This window comes from Saccopteryx leptura, chromosome 7 (assembly GCF_036850995.1).
Source record: "Saccopteryx leptura isolate mSacLep1 chromosome 7, mSacLep1_pri_phased_curated, whole genome shotgun sequence".
NCBI lineage: Eukaryota > Metazoa > Chordata > Mammalia > Chiroptera > Emballonuridae > Saccopteryx > Saccopteryx leptura.
Genome location: NC_089509.1, coordinates 119,630,524 through 119,646,701, shown reverse-complemented (window position 1 = coordinate 119,646,701; position 16,178 = coordinate 119,630,524). Strand labels below are relative to the sequence as shown.

Genomic DNA, 16,178 nt, shown 5'->3' with positions numbered 1-16,178 from the left:
GCAAATGGGTGCTTCTCCTGTGTGCCCTGGCCAGGAATCGAACCCGGGTCCTCCGCACGCTAGGCCGACACTCTACCGCTGAGCCAACCGGCCAGGGTCTGAATGTGGTTCTTTGTTGCTCCCTTTCAGTGGCTACTTGTCCTGTTCTTATCGATCTACAGCCGCTGTTTGTATGTGTGGTTTCCCTGTGCTTCACGAACATTGGGAAGTTCTTTTATCTTTTGCATTTTAATTTTGTGGAGTTTGTTGAAATTTTTACATCATCAGTTGGATCACTGTGAAAACGTGATGTAGGTTGCACATAACTGGCTGTGTGGGTGTCACGCTCTCCCCAAGCTGTACCGTTATGAGCACCTCTGTGAGGGCCACCTCCTGCAGCAGCTCCCCTGGTGGGACGGCCCACCTGCCTCCTCGGCCTCAGCCCTGGTGACAGCTCTGGTGTTTGTCAGCATCGTGACGCGTTTCCTGTCCTGAACGTCACAGTTATAGAAGCTTTGCCTGCCGACTGCTGTGCCCGCCCACCCGCGCTGGGTGTGCTCACTGCTGTGCTGCCCTCTCCGGGCTGGAGCTCGCCTTTCTCACCGCGGTGGTGCCCGGTGCACACGCGCAGTTTGTGCTCGGCTTGGGAAAGCAGTGCGTGCCGAGCCTGGGCACCTGGGTGACCGCCGTGCACAGTCCTCCAAGGCTCTGAAGGTGTGTGTGCCCGTGTTGCCTGGCATGTCCCAGCAGTGGGCTGATCACACCTTAGGGGAGGGCCTGTGTCACCCTCTCCTGTGCCACCCTCTAAAAGGCATCCCCCACTTGCAGGATGGCATACGTCTTCCTGTGTGTTTTCTTCTAGGAATTCGGTCACTTTTATTTTCACCTTCAACATTTAAAGGGTCGAGACGTCTGGGCCGCTGTCAGCCTGGTGCGCAGGTGCACTCAGCAGAGGCGGCTGGAGTTCTCGGAGACGCTGGCTGGGGGCGGCAGATGCGCGGGCCCTCCACTGCCTGTCGTGCTGCCCCCTGTCCAATCCCGGGGCTGAGCTGTGTCTCCTCCTCTCCCTGCAGCACCAGCAGGAGCTGCTGGCCATGAAGCACCAGCAGGAGCTGCTGGAGCACCAGCGGAAGCTGGAGCGGCACCGGCAGGAGCAGGAGCTGGAGAAGCAGCACCGGGAGCAGAAGCTGCAGCAGCTCAAGCACAAGGAGAAGGGCAAAGAGAGTGAGTATGCGCCCGGCACCCCGTCCCTGCGCTCCCGTCCCCGCCGCCCGGCTGCTGCGCGGTCACTGTAGGGCCCCTCCACGCGCTGCGTCCTTCACACTCAGCATCGGCCTGACAGTGGGCCTTGTCCTCTTTGGGGGCCACAGGAGCGTTCGGCACACTGTGGGTGTGACTTACGTTTACACTGTCGGCAGACTCCGCACAGACTGGGGAGTGTTAAAGCCAGGAGGCGTGCCAGGCGCGGAGTGTGCATCCCTGTGCGCGGCCCTAAGTGTTTCTAAGTTCTTTTCCTCGGAGAGTGTTGCGAGCGCCCTGAGCCCGGGCGTTTCTGGGAGGGCACCTGGAGCTGGGGAGACCCGGGCCAGCCCTGATCTCCGCCCGTCACAGGGCTGCACTCGCACGTCTGAGGACCAGTGTGCCCAGTGCCCCGAGAAACGCCCTGACCTGACCCTGGCTTGGGACCTTGTGTGCGGTCCCCTTTTGGGAAACCCCCTGAGTCTCAGGGATGAGGCCACAGCCCTCTGCTGACAGCGCGCCCTGGGCTTGCAGCGGCGTGGACACCATACATGGTCGTGGGGAGGGAGCCCTCCCCCATGGGGTGTGCCACTCTGTCCGACAGCTTGTCCAGCGGCACAGCAGGGCCTCCTCAGCAGAGCACGTGCGTGTCCACGGTCCCGGGCAGCCTCCCCCAGCCCCGTGCTCAGCTGCCCCTGACTGTCCCCCGTCACTCTGAAGGGGTCAGGAGCACATCGCCGTCCTGCGTCGGGCACGGGCACTGGCGATCGGGGCATTCTCCGTCGGCCCACTGCTTGTGAGCACAAGAAGGACGCTTGGTGCGCCCGCCGAGGCACAGAGCCTGCACAGCCCGGGGTGCAGCTCCAGCCCTGACACTGGTGAGCTGTCTGTGCAGGTGTAGCCAGCTCTCACCAAGTGTCCGTGTCCATGTGCACAGCAGCGTGTCAGGTTCTAAAGCTTCTCATAAAGTCTGTTGTTTGAAGTTGTGTAAAGATGTTTCTTATTGGTGTGTGAAGGAAAGTCCCTGCTCCTTAGTGTGTAGGGCGCTCCGGGAGCTGTCCCCAAGGCCACAGCCTGTGTGACCATCCCGAGTATGCACCTGGGGCCGGGACAGCCACCCCCCTGGTCTCCTTCCCAGACGACTGCCCGACACCTGCCAGCCCAGAGCCGCTTCTCACCTCCCCGACGGCGGCTCGCTGTCTGGCCCATGTTCCCTCTTCCACCTGGCACTGCGTGTGGCCATCCCGCTGGTTGTCCCCGCACGAGGGCCCACATGCACGCCCAGGGTGTCGCAGGTGCTCAGGCAGTTTCCTGACTGAGGCCGTGTGCATCCTGGACGTGGCTCTGGGCACACGCGGGCCCTGTGACGTGGCATTGCCGAACCTTAGGGCGACTGTGTTCAGCTTTCATCCAGGAATCTAGGTGGTGACCTGGGTCGCTGAGCCAGTTTTCGCTGCCACCAGCTGTGGGGCAGTTTCTCTGGTTGCCAGGGAGACTCGGCACGTTTTGCTGTGCAGTGGGCCAGAGGCCGTCCTTGGTGTGAAGTGTGCCCGGTTGTCCCATGAGCTGTCCCTGTTTTCGATGTGGAGTGGCTCCTTTTGTGTCCGACTCCGGCCGTGTCAGTGCACACGTGCAGCTGTGTGCAGCCAGCTCTCCGCTCTCACCCCCACTGCTGAGTCAGGATGTAGTCTGACCTGCACCCATGTTGTTCGGTGCGTTTGGTAGATGCTTTCTCTTCAAAAAGGGCACTGTTTTGTCCCTAAAGAATTTAGCTATTGTATTCTCTTCATTTTTAGTTTATTTCTCTATTTGTAAGTCCTTAGTCATTGCTTTTATACATGAAATTATTAGCTGTTTAAAGTCTTGTTAATACAGTGGTTCACTCTTAAAATAGTATTTTCTTCAGCTCGGATGGAGTTTCAGTGTAGAAAGCAGGTCGAGGGAGTTCACACTCCCCATGAGATCTAGTTTTTGTACCAACACTTGACTAAGTAAGGGCTACACCTGACTGGGCCATCAGTCCCAGCTCCCAGGTCAGGCGAGGCGGCGGCTGAGATCTGGAGAGTGGGACAGAGGCCGCTTGTCAGAGGCTGTGTGCACCGCTGTTTGAATACAGACCAGGCTCCTGCCAGGGGCTGCTGAGCCCACAGTGCAGCACGTGGGGCCCGTGTCCCTATGTGAGCTCTGGAGTGGGGTGCGGCCTCGCCATTGCCATTTCTAAAGCTGTGGCCCGGTGAGAAGAGGGGTTGAAGCGAGCCCTCCTGCTCTGTGTGAGGGGTCTGAGTGTCCTGGCGGCTCCGTGGTCCTCACACGTGGCCCGTCACGTGGTGCTGCCTTCCCCCTCAGAGAGCCGTCCTGTGGACAGCAGCCCAGTCCTGCTAGGGTCCTTGTTGTGGGCAGGACGCCTGTGTGCAGCCCAGAGCCCAGGCGTGTGTGCGTGTGTGCATGCGTGCGTGGGTGCAAGGCTGCTGGCGTGTGTGCATGTGTGTGTGCGTGCGTGCGTGGATGCGAGGCTGCTGGCATGTGTGCATGCGTGTGTGCATGTGTGCGTGCGTGGGTGCGAGGCTGCTGGCGTGTGGCCCCGTGGGAGTCCCCCGTGCTTTCCCGGGGGTCAGGGCCCTGTTTATGCATTTTCCTCTGGGGTAAGGAAATCATTGCTGTTTATCCGAAGGTAGAAGTTTTACTTGAGTACCAGCTGGTTGGTCTGTGCCACACTGCTCAACAAACCAGGTTTCCAGATCATGTGGACACAGCTCGGTCCACATGAGCTCCTCCTACTTGACCAGAATTTTTCAGTACAAATAATACCCGACGCCTCACAAAACGTGGAAAGGCTTGACTTCAGAAAATACCGTAGTTCCACTCACACGTCAGAAACCAGCTGTGGAGTCCGTGAGCAGCCCTGCGAGCCTGCTGGGATGTTCCCTGCTCCCCCAAGCTCGTCACAGCGGCAGCCCTGGTGGTTTTCGGCGTGTGGATCTGGGTGGCCAGGTCTTAATAATTACAACTGTGTGCGGTGTGGGTACTTGGCATGCTCGGGTTGGCTCTGCCGCCCTGAGTGTGGTCCAGTGTCGGCTGCGGCCACAGGGCGTCCCTCGGCTCGGTGGGCGGGGAGGCGCCGGCTCATGCACTGGGAGCTGCAGGACGCAGCTGCTGTTTAGACTCTTGGGATTTTTACATGGATTTCATTTTGAATATTCAAAGTTTTACTACACTTGTAAACATTTATAGTACTTCTCAATAATTCTGCAGTGTATTTATCTCCAGTACCCACTAATGCCATTCATTTGATGAAACAGTGAGTCTCAGAGTTTGTGCGAGTTTTAGTATTTCAGCTAAGATACCCAGTTTTTGGTCATTTAAGTTTTGGACTTTCTGCCTCTGAGAAGCTGAGACACACTTGTTTCACATCAATTTAGAGGCAAGCGTCTGCTCTGGGAGCAGTGTGGCGTGAACGGGAGGACTCTCCTCACCGGACAGCCTGGGGGGACTGAGAGGCCATCACCACAGAAAGCCATTCGCTTTGTTGTAAAAATGGCTCGAAAGGCTGGAGTTAAAAAATTGAACTCCTGATCCTGCGAGTGATTCTTTGTTCCTGTCCCTTCCTCAGGGACATGGGCACAGGCAGGAGGGGTCAGTCTCGGGCAGAGTCAGCTAAGGGTAAGACGTCTATGTAATTCACTGTGTCCACCAGCACGTGCTGCAGACTCTCCCCTCGGGCCCACCTGGCCAGGCCCTCCCCACCCACCTGCCGGGCCCCCACCTGGCCAGGCCCTCCCGCCCACCTGCCGGGCCCCCACCTGGCCAGGCCCTCCCCACCCACCTGCCGGGCCCCCACCTGGCCAGGCCCTCCCCACCCACCTGCCGGGCCCCCACCTGGCCAGGCCCTCCCCACCCACCTGCCGGGCCCCCACCAGGCCAGGCCCTCCCCACCCACCTGCCGGGCCCCCACCTGGCCAGGCCCTCCCGCCCATCTGCCGGGCCCCCACCTGGCCAGGCCCTCCCCACCCACCTGCCCGGCCCCCACCTGGCCAGGCCCTTCCGCCCATCTGCCGGGCCCCCACCTGGCCAGGCCCTCCCCGCCCACCTGCCGGGCCCCCACCTGGCCAGGCCCTCCCCACCCACCTGCCGGGCCCCCACCTGGCCAGGCCCTCCCGCCCATCTGCCGGACCCCCACCTGGCCAGGCCCTCCCGCCCATCTGCCGGGCCCCCACCTGGCCAGGCCCTCCCGCCCATCTGCCGGGCCCCCACCTGGCCAAGCCCTTCCGCCCATCTGCCGGGCCCCCACCTGGCCAGGCCCTCCCCACCCATCTGCCGGGCCCCCACCTGGCCAGGCCTCCCCACCCATCTGCCGGGCCCCCACCTGGCCAGCGCCTCCCCGTCCATCTGCCGGGCCCCCACCTGGTTACTATTCTTCCTATTTCCCTTTCCTGCTTAGCTCTTACTTCCCTGCCTTTTATTTAGAACACCCTCCCATCCCTTTTGTATAAAGGACTTTGTTCCTTTTGCGTTGGTGGGATTGGTGGTGACACATAGTAAGGTCTCTATAAGTCTTGCCAAGTTAATAAAAGATATTCAATATGAATAATTTTAAAAAGTAGGAATCAGAGACATCTGATATTCATTACAGAGAGGCTCTATGGATTCCAGAACTTTGGTTTACAGCAATCTGTTGAGAAACCGGTACGTAACTAGTAGCGTGAGGGTCAGAACCAGCAGCAGCTCTTTTGAGCTCAGTCCTCCTGAAGTGCAGAGAGGTAATGAGGCTTCCCCTCACTCTGGAGCCGCACGCCTGGGTCAGCGTTACTGTGCGTGCCGCCGGCTGGGTCTGGCAGAGGTGTGAGGAGTGCACTCTGGTCATGCCCCCCAGACCCTGGGAGAAGGGACCGGTCACTCAGCCCCCAGCTGACGGTGGCTGGAGGGGCCAGGCAGGTAGTGCCATTGGCCTCCTCCTGTGAAGTGGACTTGGTCCCACACGTCAGGGAGGAACTGGGATGTTCGTGTAGGTCATCTAAGTGGGGAGGGGCCTTCCAGATACAGATATATAGATATATAGATAGATGTATATATAGAGAGATAGATAGATAGATATAGATAGATAGATAGATATGTTTTTGGTTTTTTTTTTTTTGGTGGCAGAGACAGGGAGAGTCAGATAAAGGAACAGATAGGGACAGACAGACAGGAAGAGAGAGAGATGAGAAGCATCAATTCTTCATTGCGACACCTTGGTTGTTCAGTGATTGCTTTCTCATATGTGCCTTGACCATGGGGCTACAGCAGACTGAGTAACCCCTTGCTCGAGCCAGCGACCTTGGGTCCAAGCTGGTGACCCCGGAGTCTCGAACCTGGGTCCTCCACGTCCCAGTTTGACGCTCTGTCCACTGCGCCACCGCCTGATCAGGCCAGATCGTGTTAAAGATGAGAAAGCCTGGTTTGGGGAGGTTGGGTTTGTCTTCCTCTGATTTCATAAGAGCTGGGTCTGGCAGAGGTGTGAGGAGTGCACTCTGGAGCGGCCTCTCTTACCTTTACGCAAATCCAGGGGCTGTGGTGCCCGCAGCTGCCCAGGGGGCCCCTCAGCCCCTGCAGACACCCCCCCTCTGGCGAGGGTCCTCAGCAGCTCAGGGAACAAGGGCTCTTGGTGTCCCGGCCCTGCGGGTGCTCCGCAGGTAGCGTCAATGGGCCAGTGTCTCCTCTGGGCAGGTTGTGTTCCCTGGCTCCGCGTTCCTGCCCTTCCCGTCACGGGTTGATTGCGTGCCCTGTCTGTGGGGACTGGGTGTTTATTCTTGGCCCTTCTCAGAGTTTAGGAGCCCTGATGTGAGCTCGGGTATCGCTGCTGCGCTGGGAGGCAGAGACTTCCTAAGGAGTGGGTCTGTGGGGTCCTCTCTGTTCCTAGGGTGCTTACTGGTGAGAAGCGCCTTCCTCCCACAAGGGGAAGGGGGAGCCCAAGAGTGGGTGTTTTCTGAGGCTAGGCTGGCTGACATGAAACTTTCATTTGCTAGAAAATAAAAGGCACATTCTTGTTCTGCAGTGGACACTGCTCGTCCTACGTGTCCTGCTTTCCCTTGCCCACTCCTGGGCAGCAGGTGAGGAGTGACCCCGAGGTCACACGCTCAGACCGGCCATCTAGCTTGGCGTCATTGTCATCATCTTCCTTCTCATCATCATCAAGGTTTAGTTTGATCACTTTCCTGCTCTGCCACTGGAATTGAAAGATGCCAGGTGTTGAGAGAGAAAGTGTTACTCCTGGGTCCTGACAGGTGTGGACACGGGGTCCATCCGTGGTAGTTCTGAGGACTGATCAAGGTGCAGGGGACCTGTCCTTGGTGAGTAGCCTGCAGGAAGTCACAAGATGGTCAGTGTTTAGAGGCGTTTGCAAAGCTAGTTAGCACCATGCTGCAAGGGCTATAATTTAATTTTGTTAGATGCTGTCACTTTGCTGTCCCTCCTAAGCAATAATCTCACACGTGGACGATGCTATTTACTCGTAACACTTCTGTGCTGCGAGGTTTGCAGCAACAACAAAAGGAGAAGAATAAGAACAACTCACAGCTGGGACATGGTTTTGTGATCTGTATTGTACTCATGAGTGTTTTCTCTTCACTGAAACTGCTGTTTGAATCTACACAGTGACATTGAGGCCATCCCTGAGTGACAGGGTGGACGCAGATACCGAGTAGTGATTGCAGCTCCTAAGGACCAGTTAGACGCTCATGGGTCTGTGGGGCTGGGGGGTTCATTCGGACGTTAATTTCTGTGCTACCTGTGAGTCACCCACAAGACTGGGATGCTGAGAGGACCCTCACGGGAGGAGGGGCTTCTGCAGGCACCATGGCCCCTGGACGTGCTCAGGGGTGGAGGAGGGCTGGAAGTACCCAGCAGCACAGAGAGCTGGGCAGCGCACAACCCCGGCTTCCGCCCGCGGGGGACGTGCTCTCCGCCTCCCTCGCCACGGGGCAGGAGGAGGAGTGCCGTCCTTGGGTGCAATGGGAAAGGGCCCCCCCACCTTGCAGATGGGAGCACGGCAGCAGCCTGGCCCGGGCACAGCCTTCCTCCCTGCCGCCGCGTCGTGAGGGGCGTGTCGGTGCGCACAGAGCCTCCCCGGGGTCTGCCTCGCTGCTCCAGTGAGAGGCCGCCCTGCTGCCGGTGGTCAGTGCAGGGCGTCCTTTCACGTGAGGACGTTCCCACTCCCCGCAGCAGTGGGCTTCTTGTGGGGGGCAGTAGTCTTCATACCAATCATATCTGCATTTTAGCAGAACGCAGTTACGTAAAACCCTTGGTGGGAAGAAGACCCCTTAGAGAACCGTCCCCCTGCCTCTCCTTCGAGAAGCTTCTTTGGTGTCCTGAGTTGGAGCCCACTGCCCCAGCCCCTCCCCCCACTTCCAGCATGCTGTCACCCCCGGGCAGAGCCTCTGGTCACAGCCGTCACCCTCCTGTGCTCCCCCCGGGCAGAGCCTCTGGTCACAGCCGTCACCCTCCTGTGCTCCCCCCGGGCAGAGCCTCTGGTCACAGCCGTCACCCTCCTGTGCTCCCCCCGGGCAGAGCCTCTGGTCACAGCCGTCACCCTCCTGTGCTCCCCCCGGGCAGAGCCTCTGGTCACAGCCGTCACCCTCCTGTGCTCCCCCCGGGCAGAGCCTCTGGTCACAGCCGTCACCCTCCTGTGCTCCCCCCGGGCAGAGCCTCTGGTCACAGCCGGCACCCTCCTGTGCTCCCCCCGGGCAGAGCCTCTGGTCACAGCCGTCACCCTCCTGTGCTCCCCCCAGGCGCCGTGGCCAGCACGGAAGTGAAAATGAAGCTGCAGGAGTTTGTCCTCAATAAGAAGAAGGCGCTGGCACACCGCAACCTGAACCACTGCTTCTCCAGCGACCCTCGCTACTGGTACGGGTGAGTGCCCCGGGGGCGGGGGCCGGGACGCTCCTGGGCAAGTACCGCACGGTGGGCGACGTGGTCTGGTGCTGAAGGCACGTGGCGGCACCCAGAGGGCTGTGGGCCTGGCTTGAAGCCACCCGAGTGCCAGCCCAGGGCTGGCGCCTGCCGTGAGTGTTGGCAGATCACAGAAGGAGCCGCTCTGCAGCTCTGGCCTTTGCCGTGCCCTTCTGACTTCTTCCCTTGCTGTTGCTTCTCAGGGAGGTCTGTAGGCCTGTGCGTCTCTTATTCCTGCGCTGAGTCCCCTCCCTGCGCTGTGAGACGACGTCAGAACCGTTTGTGCGGAGAGTCGGTCTCCCTCGCTGCTGGCGATGCCGTGTGCGGGGGTCGCTCTGCCCAGCGCGGTTCTGGGCAGCCGGCTGTGGACACGCGGGTGGGGTCTGGAAGGGCGTGGCAAGCTGCGTCCAAACTCTGACCAAGAGCGCTTGCTGCCCAGATGTGCCTGTTAGGTTTAGTATTCTGCTTTCCAGAGGAATCTCATTTCTGGGAGAAACCTGTTGGATGGTTTTTATAAATGAAAATGTGGTCATTTCATTGGGGAAAGGGTAGCTGTCCTCAACCCCAAAGTACTAAACACCAGATCCCCCTGAGGGGCCTCGTTTACTCCCCTGGGTGACATGTCACCACAATGCAGTCGAAAGGCATGAAAGGGGACCCTCTGCCCCCCCCCCCCGGCAGTCGCTGCCGTCCCTGGGACACGCGCTGTGCTCCTGCACGGCCGGCTGGTGGAGCTGGTGCGGCTCTGCCAGCAACAGGGTCACACGGAGGAAGGCACGGGGTCCACGCGGAGGCACCGTGGAGCCGAGCCCACAGCCGGCTGAGGCTGAGGCGCCGTCAGAGACCACACATGTGGTGTCACCAGCCCAGCCACGGTCACCCTCTAGTCCCAGGGGGAGTGACCAGGCGATGCAGTGAGGGTAGCACTGGGGACTGGCTGCGATGGTGTCCATGGCTGAGCTCAGGGCAGCAGGAAGAGAAGCCGGGATGGGCGGCTCGGAGCCCAGCACAGCGTGGAGCCTGGACCCCAGACCTGTGAGGGCAGAAGCAGGAGGAAGGCTGAGACAGTGTGGGGGGGGTAGGGGGGGCTAGAAGCTGAGACCAGCGGTGGGGTCCCCGAAGACCCTTCAGAACAGGAGCAGTCCAAGGGAGGGGAGCCAAGGGGGCAGGTGTGGGAAAGACATCAGGGTATTGAGTGAGGGCCACAGTGGCCGAGAGGAGGGTTAGGGTGACCGTGGGGCTGAGAGGCCAGCCGGGCAGGAGCAGAGGCTGTGATGATGGGCTTGTGAGTACAGGAGCGTGCAGCCCATGGGCTGGGCAGACGTGTCCTCTGTAGTCCTGGAGGCTGCAGGGGAGGGTGGCCGCAGGCAGAGCGGGGCCCTGAGGAAGGGTGGTGTTCCACGTGTGCGGTGATGTTGGGCGCTGGGGAGGGGAGGAGAGAACTCCAGGGCTCACCACCTGAGTGCAGGGGCTGTGGGGCACCAGGAGGACTAGCAGGGTTCTCCCTGGTGAGCAAGGCGGCCCTGCAGTGGCCCGTGACCCGGACGGGGCTGCTTGACCCGAGGGGCTTGGGGCGGGTGGGCTAGCCTGGGGCAGGCGGCTGCCCCTCCCCTTTGTTTGGGTTGAGCTGGGCAGCTGCCTACTTCTGTCACCCTAGACAGACACCACAGCGACCCACGCTCTCCCTGGCTGTCTGACGGGAAAAATGTCAGAGAACGGGGCTCGCAGGGAGAGAGCCCGACCTTGATCCTGGTGTCGCAGCACACAGGGCTAGTGCGGGTGTCGTACACCTGATACCGGGAGCTAAGCCAGTCACACTTCTGGACGAAGACACAGGGGCAACTTCGCACAGCTGTGGGGGAGAGGTGGGCAGATCGTCCTGGGGCCCAGAGTCATCAGCTGTGCCTGGAAACGGGCAGCTGGACTTGATCCGAGTCAGAGAGGTCGCTCTTTGACAGGTGGCATTGAGGGGGAGCAGGCCACAGAAGGGGGGGGAGGCACACCAGGCGTCTGTCTCAGCGCTTGTATCCAGTGTGGCACGAGCTGTGGCTCAGCCGGGCGCGGGCCCTGCCGACACCTGGACACAGGGTCCACTGTCACACCGTGCACGGTTCCAGAGTCGGCACAGCCAGGCTTAGGGGCGCCCCGGGCAGAGGGGACTTCCTGTGTACCTGACACTGTGTCTTCATGGGTGTGGTGACCCATGGTATGTCTGTGTGTCAGGACACCCAGCTATGAACTCGTTGTGTAGACCGCGCTGTCTGCCGTGACCCCCACACGCAGATGCGGCTCCTCAGTGTGGAGATGTGGCTGCAGACAGGTGCTGTCGCCCCAGACACCCGGCCCGGCCTTCCCCTGAGTGTGCCGTGTGGTGCTGTAACGTTTAAGTTGGTTTTATGCTAAAAGGATGATATTTTGGATACATCAGGCTAGAAGAGAACACAAAAGGTAGTGTCACGTGTCATTCCTCTCAGTGTGGCCACCAGATAATGTGAAACTGCACAGGTCATCACTATATTTTTGTCAGGCTCGTGGGTGTGAATTCTGAGTTTTGTTATTGAATCATTCCTGCAGCCGTCCTGGGAAAGGTCAGCTGTTGACAGACTAGGTGGCTGAGGTTGTGTTCAGCTTTATCCTGAGTCGCTGTCATGGACATTTGGGAGGACAGCAGTAGTTTGTGTTGTCACCTTCGTCGGGGACGGTTGCCCTCGTGAAGTCTCCCTTCCCGTCTGTCAGGGTCCCAGGCAGGAGGGCGGCGGCTCCTGCCCAGGCGTCTTCCTCCCAGGAGCTGAAGGAGCGGGGCAGCTGGCCTCAGGGCGTGTCCACGTGGGGGTGGAGGTGCGTGACGGTGTCAGTGGGCAGGAGGGGGCACTGTGAGTCCGGACCTCTGGGTGTTGGGGAGCATGTGCCACAGAGGTGGGACTCGTGCTCACGCCTCTAGGTGCGTGTCCTGGGTGGGGCGTGACGGGGCAGGGCCACCGGGGAGCAGACACCAGAGGCCCTTTCCTCGGCCTTTAGAGGCGCCTCTGCTCTTCCTCCCACTGGAAGGCGGGCTGTGGGGGTGGAGCCTGGAGTCCCTGGATGATGCCAGCTGGGCCAGGCCAGTACCAGCACCCAGAATTCTGCAGGACAGCTGCCCAGAGCGCCGGGCCAGTGACAGCAGAGTCCCCCCGCGCCTCCTGTCCCAGCTGCCCCTTAGGCCTCACTGCCCCTCCAGGTGTCACGTTGGTCCACGCAGTGACAGGAAGAGCCCGGCCCCGTCCCCCCCACGGCCTCCGCGGCCACCCCGCTGGCAGTGCCTGGTGATCAGAGAGACCCGCTAGGTAGGTGTCCGGTGAGCACGGCCTCCAGCTTCAGGCTGCAGCATGAGCACACGGCGTTCCTGTGTCGTCAGCCGTTATCGATGGGAGCATTCTGTTCATAAGTAGTACTCTAGGTCACATAATAAACACAGGTCTTTTCATGTTTCTTGTGGGAAAAATGAATTCTTATAACTTGGCACTGACAAGAGGTTTGAGACTGTCCAAGGCCATGTTTATGTAGGACACTGAAGCTGTGACGTGTGGGCGTCACCCACAGACCTCGAGTGAGACTGAGAGTCTCGGGCTGAGGCCGGCGGGGTCTCAGCACAACTGCAGGCTGACAGGAGGGCTTCCTGCCTGAGGGAGGGTGACCCATGACAAGGGTGCAGCCTGCCCAGGGGTGCCCCTGTCCCAGCCTGGGCTTCCAGCCCTGGCCACAGGGGGTCCCTGAACACAGGAGAGCGTCCGGACAGGGCTGTGTCCCTGCTGTGGTGGGCGCAGCCTGGTGGTGCTGGGGCCATGCCGTGCCGGGCGGGCCGTGACCGGTCTCCGGGAGCAGCACCTCCTCTGTCCTGGTTTGCTCTCAAACATTCTCAGACATCCACCTGTAAGCGTTTAGGAGCTCGTGTTCTTAGTTCACAGAACGCCAGGTGCATGATAGGGAGCACTGCGTATTCAGATGAGCGCTCTAACATGTTCCAGGTAAGGACTGCTAGCTGGCAAGTTTCTTTCCAGCCATTAAGCAAATTACACAGTTTGAGCTTCACAGAATTTGTTATCTCGCTGGTGCTTCCACAAGACTCAGCTGGCGGCCCCCCAGGCCGGAGCTTGCCAATTGTCATCCTGAGGGCCGCCAGCGCCCTCCCCTGGCCTCTGGGTGGCAGCGCGTCTACCTGCGAGGGAGCATGTTGTTGGGGTGATTTTGTTCCAGTGGAAGTACCACGTGGCACCTGCCCTCAGGGACCCAGAGCCCCCAGCTCACAGCCACCCCCAGCGCTACCTTTTATTCCCTTAGTCTTCACCTCCGCGCACAGAGGTGGGCAGGAGCCGCCCGACAGCGGCGGTCAGTAGGGTCCAGCACGGGCTGGGCGGGGCAGTGGTCTGTGGTCTCAGGTCTGCCCCTTGGGCAGCCGTGGCTTTGGTTTTCCTTTACGTCGGTGTTTTTAACCGCAAGTTCGCCAGAAATCTCGTGCTGGTCCATGAAAGTTAACCACCCCTGTGTTGGAAGGTTACAGGCCCAGTGATTGTAGACTGTAATCTGCATACGACATCAGGGTGGTTTACTCTTCCGTGGACCTGCGGTTGAAAACCACTGCTGTTAGGTCCCGACCAGAGTGGGGACCTATCTGCACAGAAGGCCCCCGCTGTGCAGGGCTGATGTGTCAAAGTGGGGCCACTTACGGGGACAGCGGCTCGGGCTTTGGCACGGCTGTTCCGAGGCACTCACTGATGTGTGTGTGTGTGTCGTCCCCAGGAAAACACAGCACAGCTCCTTGGACCAGAGCTCCCCGCCCCAGAGTGGGGTGTCGGCCTCCTACAACCACCCGGTCCTGGGCATGTACGACGCCAAAGACGACTTCCCTCTCAGAAAGACAGGTCGGTGTCCCAGGTCTGTGACGAGAGGGAGGGTGGGCCTGCGCCTGCCGTTGCCATAGCCCCGAGTCCGCTGTGCACTCCCAGGAAGTCCCTGCTTACCCTGCATTCCTGCTTTTTGATGAGCGTCGTTCTAGATGGTACCCTTAGCAGTCCCGTGTGACTCGCCAGAAGCAGTGACCCTGGTGAGTGTGCCCTGCCCCCAGCAGCTCGTCTGTACGCACGCCGATCTCCCATCTCTCGGTGGTGGCTGTGCTCTGTCCCAGCCCAGAGTGTTCCCTGGTGCGTGGGCATAGCAGCTCAGGGTCTGTCTTCCATCACTGGCCCTCTGTGCCAGCTCTGGAAGGGCCTGGCAGTGGGGGCTCGGGTGCGGGGACACAGTAGGAGAAGGGCACTCCATGTCCTGCAAGGACATCACGGGGTCATCTTGGGGTCATCTTGGGGACTGTGCAGCACGTCTGACACACACCAGGATGCTTACAGGGTGACAGGGTGCCTGGGCCACTTGACTTCGTCCACATTCATGGTTGAAGCAGGCAGTGGGGTTTAAGAGAAAGAGTGGCCGTGGCAGGGCACTGGGGGCGAGGAGGGGCAGGGCTGGGGCAGGGGAGTAAGCAGAGCTTGTCCCCGAGAGCCAGGGGCACAAGGGCTGCAGGGGCCGCAAGGTTGGTAGGTGGTGCGGGGCCCCGCCCAGTGATGTCCTCCTGAGCAGAGCTGTGTAACGCAGGGGTTTTTAGTTGATTCAGGATAGAAATGCTCTAAAGCAGTCACACGCTGGCTCGTCTACCCCCGCGAGGAGGCACTGGGGGCTGGGGCTCCCCGGCCACTGCCCGAGACAGGGACGTGGGGCCAAGAGAGGGGGTCAGCTCCGGGGAGAGCAGGACCTAGGGCTGGCGCTTCAGGGAGGCGATGGCTGTGCAGCCTGGGGCTGTGAGGGCGGGGGCCACGTCCCTGCTGCTGACCCAGAGCCCCAACTAGATGTCGGAGGGGGTGGCAGAGCCTCCCCAGTCGGAGGCGGGGGTCCTGCCAGGTGTGCGAGCCCTTGGCCGCTGCAGGCGGTGTGTGGCTTCCGCCCTCTCTGCTCTGAGGGTGTGGTTCTCGCTGTGTCTGCTGAGGAGGATCTGGAGTCTGCACTGCAGCCAGCCGTCAGCTGGACAGAGAGCGGTGCCCGTCAGCTGGACAGAGAGCGGTGCTTATCAGCTGGACAGAGAGTGGTGCCCGTCAGCTGGACAGAGAGCGGTGCCCGTCAGCTGGACAGAAAGCAGTGTTTGTCAGCTGGACAGAGAGCGGTGCCCGTCAGCTGGACAGAGAGCGGTGTTTGTGAGCTGGACAGAGAGCAGTGTTTGTCAGCTGGGCAGAGAGCGGTGTTTGTGAGCTGGACAGAGAGCGGTGCCCGTCAGCTGGACAGAGAGCGGTGTTTGTGAGCTGGACAGAGAGCGGTGCTTGTCAGCTGGACAGAGAGCGGTGTTTGTGAGCTGGACAGAGAGCGGTGCTTGTCAGCTGGACAGAGAGCGGTGCTTGTCAGCTGGACAGAGAGTGGTGCTTGTCAGGGTCCCCCCCCCCCCCCCCGTTGCCCTCCACGCTCCCTCAGGAGCTGTAACTAAGCCCAGGCCACCCAGCTGGAGTCCACAGTGAGCAGCGGCCTGGGCTGGGAAGGAGACCTGGGCGCGGCCCTGCCTCCTGCGCTGCAGGTGTCTGTGGCCCCGGGACCGTGGTCAAGAGGTGATGGCACCCTCAGTTGTTAGCAGGCACCAGGAGAAGCACACTGATGATCTCAATGATGTCAAGACTTCAGAGGAAGTGCTTAAACCACGTAAGGGAGTCGAGTGTGGGGAGGTGTCCTGTGTCATCTTAGAAGTGTCCCCCTTCAAGCGCAGGACATGGCTTGTTCTAACTCTACCTTGGCCTCTACCAGAGCTGGTTGGTGAAGCTCACAGAATTCAGTGTTCGCTACAGAGTGCTTGAAGGAAGGAAACGGTCACCTTGGCACCTGTGATGGGGACGTAAACTCGGGTCGTCCCTGACGTCCCCTCAGTGTCTGTGGACCCTGCACGCTCTGTCCTCAGTCCGTCTGTAAGGGGCACATCCACGATGTCCGAGTGGGCACGTTCCACATGTTATCACTGTCCTGCTGTCGTCACC

The 16,178-nt window shown here is 60.3% G+C and overlaps 1 protein-coding gene across 7 annotated transcripts in view; it reads left to right on the top strand.

Annotated features, from left to right (window-relative positions):
* Positions 1-16,178, top strand: part of HDAC4 (histone deacetylase 4) — a 272,909-nt gene that overhangs the window by 191,324 nt on the left and 65,407 nt on the right. For 6 of the 7 annotated variants that reach the window (XM_066346638.1, XM_066346636.1, XM_066346633.1 and 3 more), the window contains 3 exons: positions 1,053-1,203; positions 8,982-9,102; positions 13,918-14,039. In XM_066346638.1, coding sequence (XP_066202735.1) covers positions 1,053-1,203; positions 8,982-9,102; positions 13,918-14,039 — 394 coding nt within the window. The remainder of the gene's footprint in view (positions 1-1,052; positions 1,204-8,981; positions 9,103-13,917; positions 14,040-16,178) is intronic. The other variant, XM_066346634.1, reaches the window with a different exon arrangement.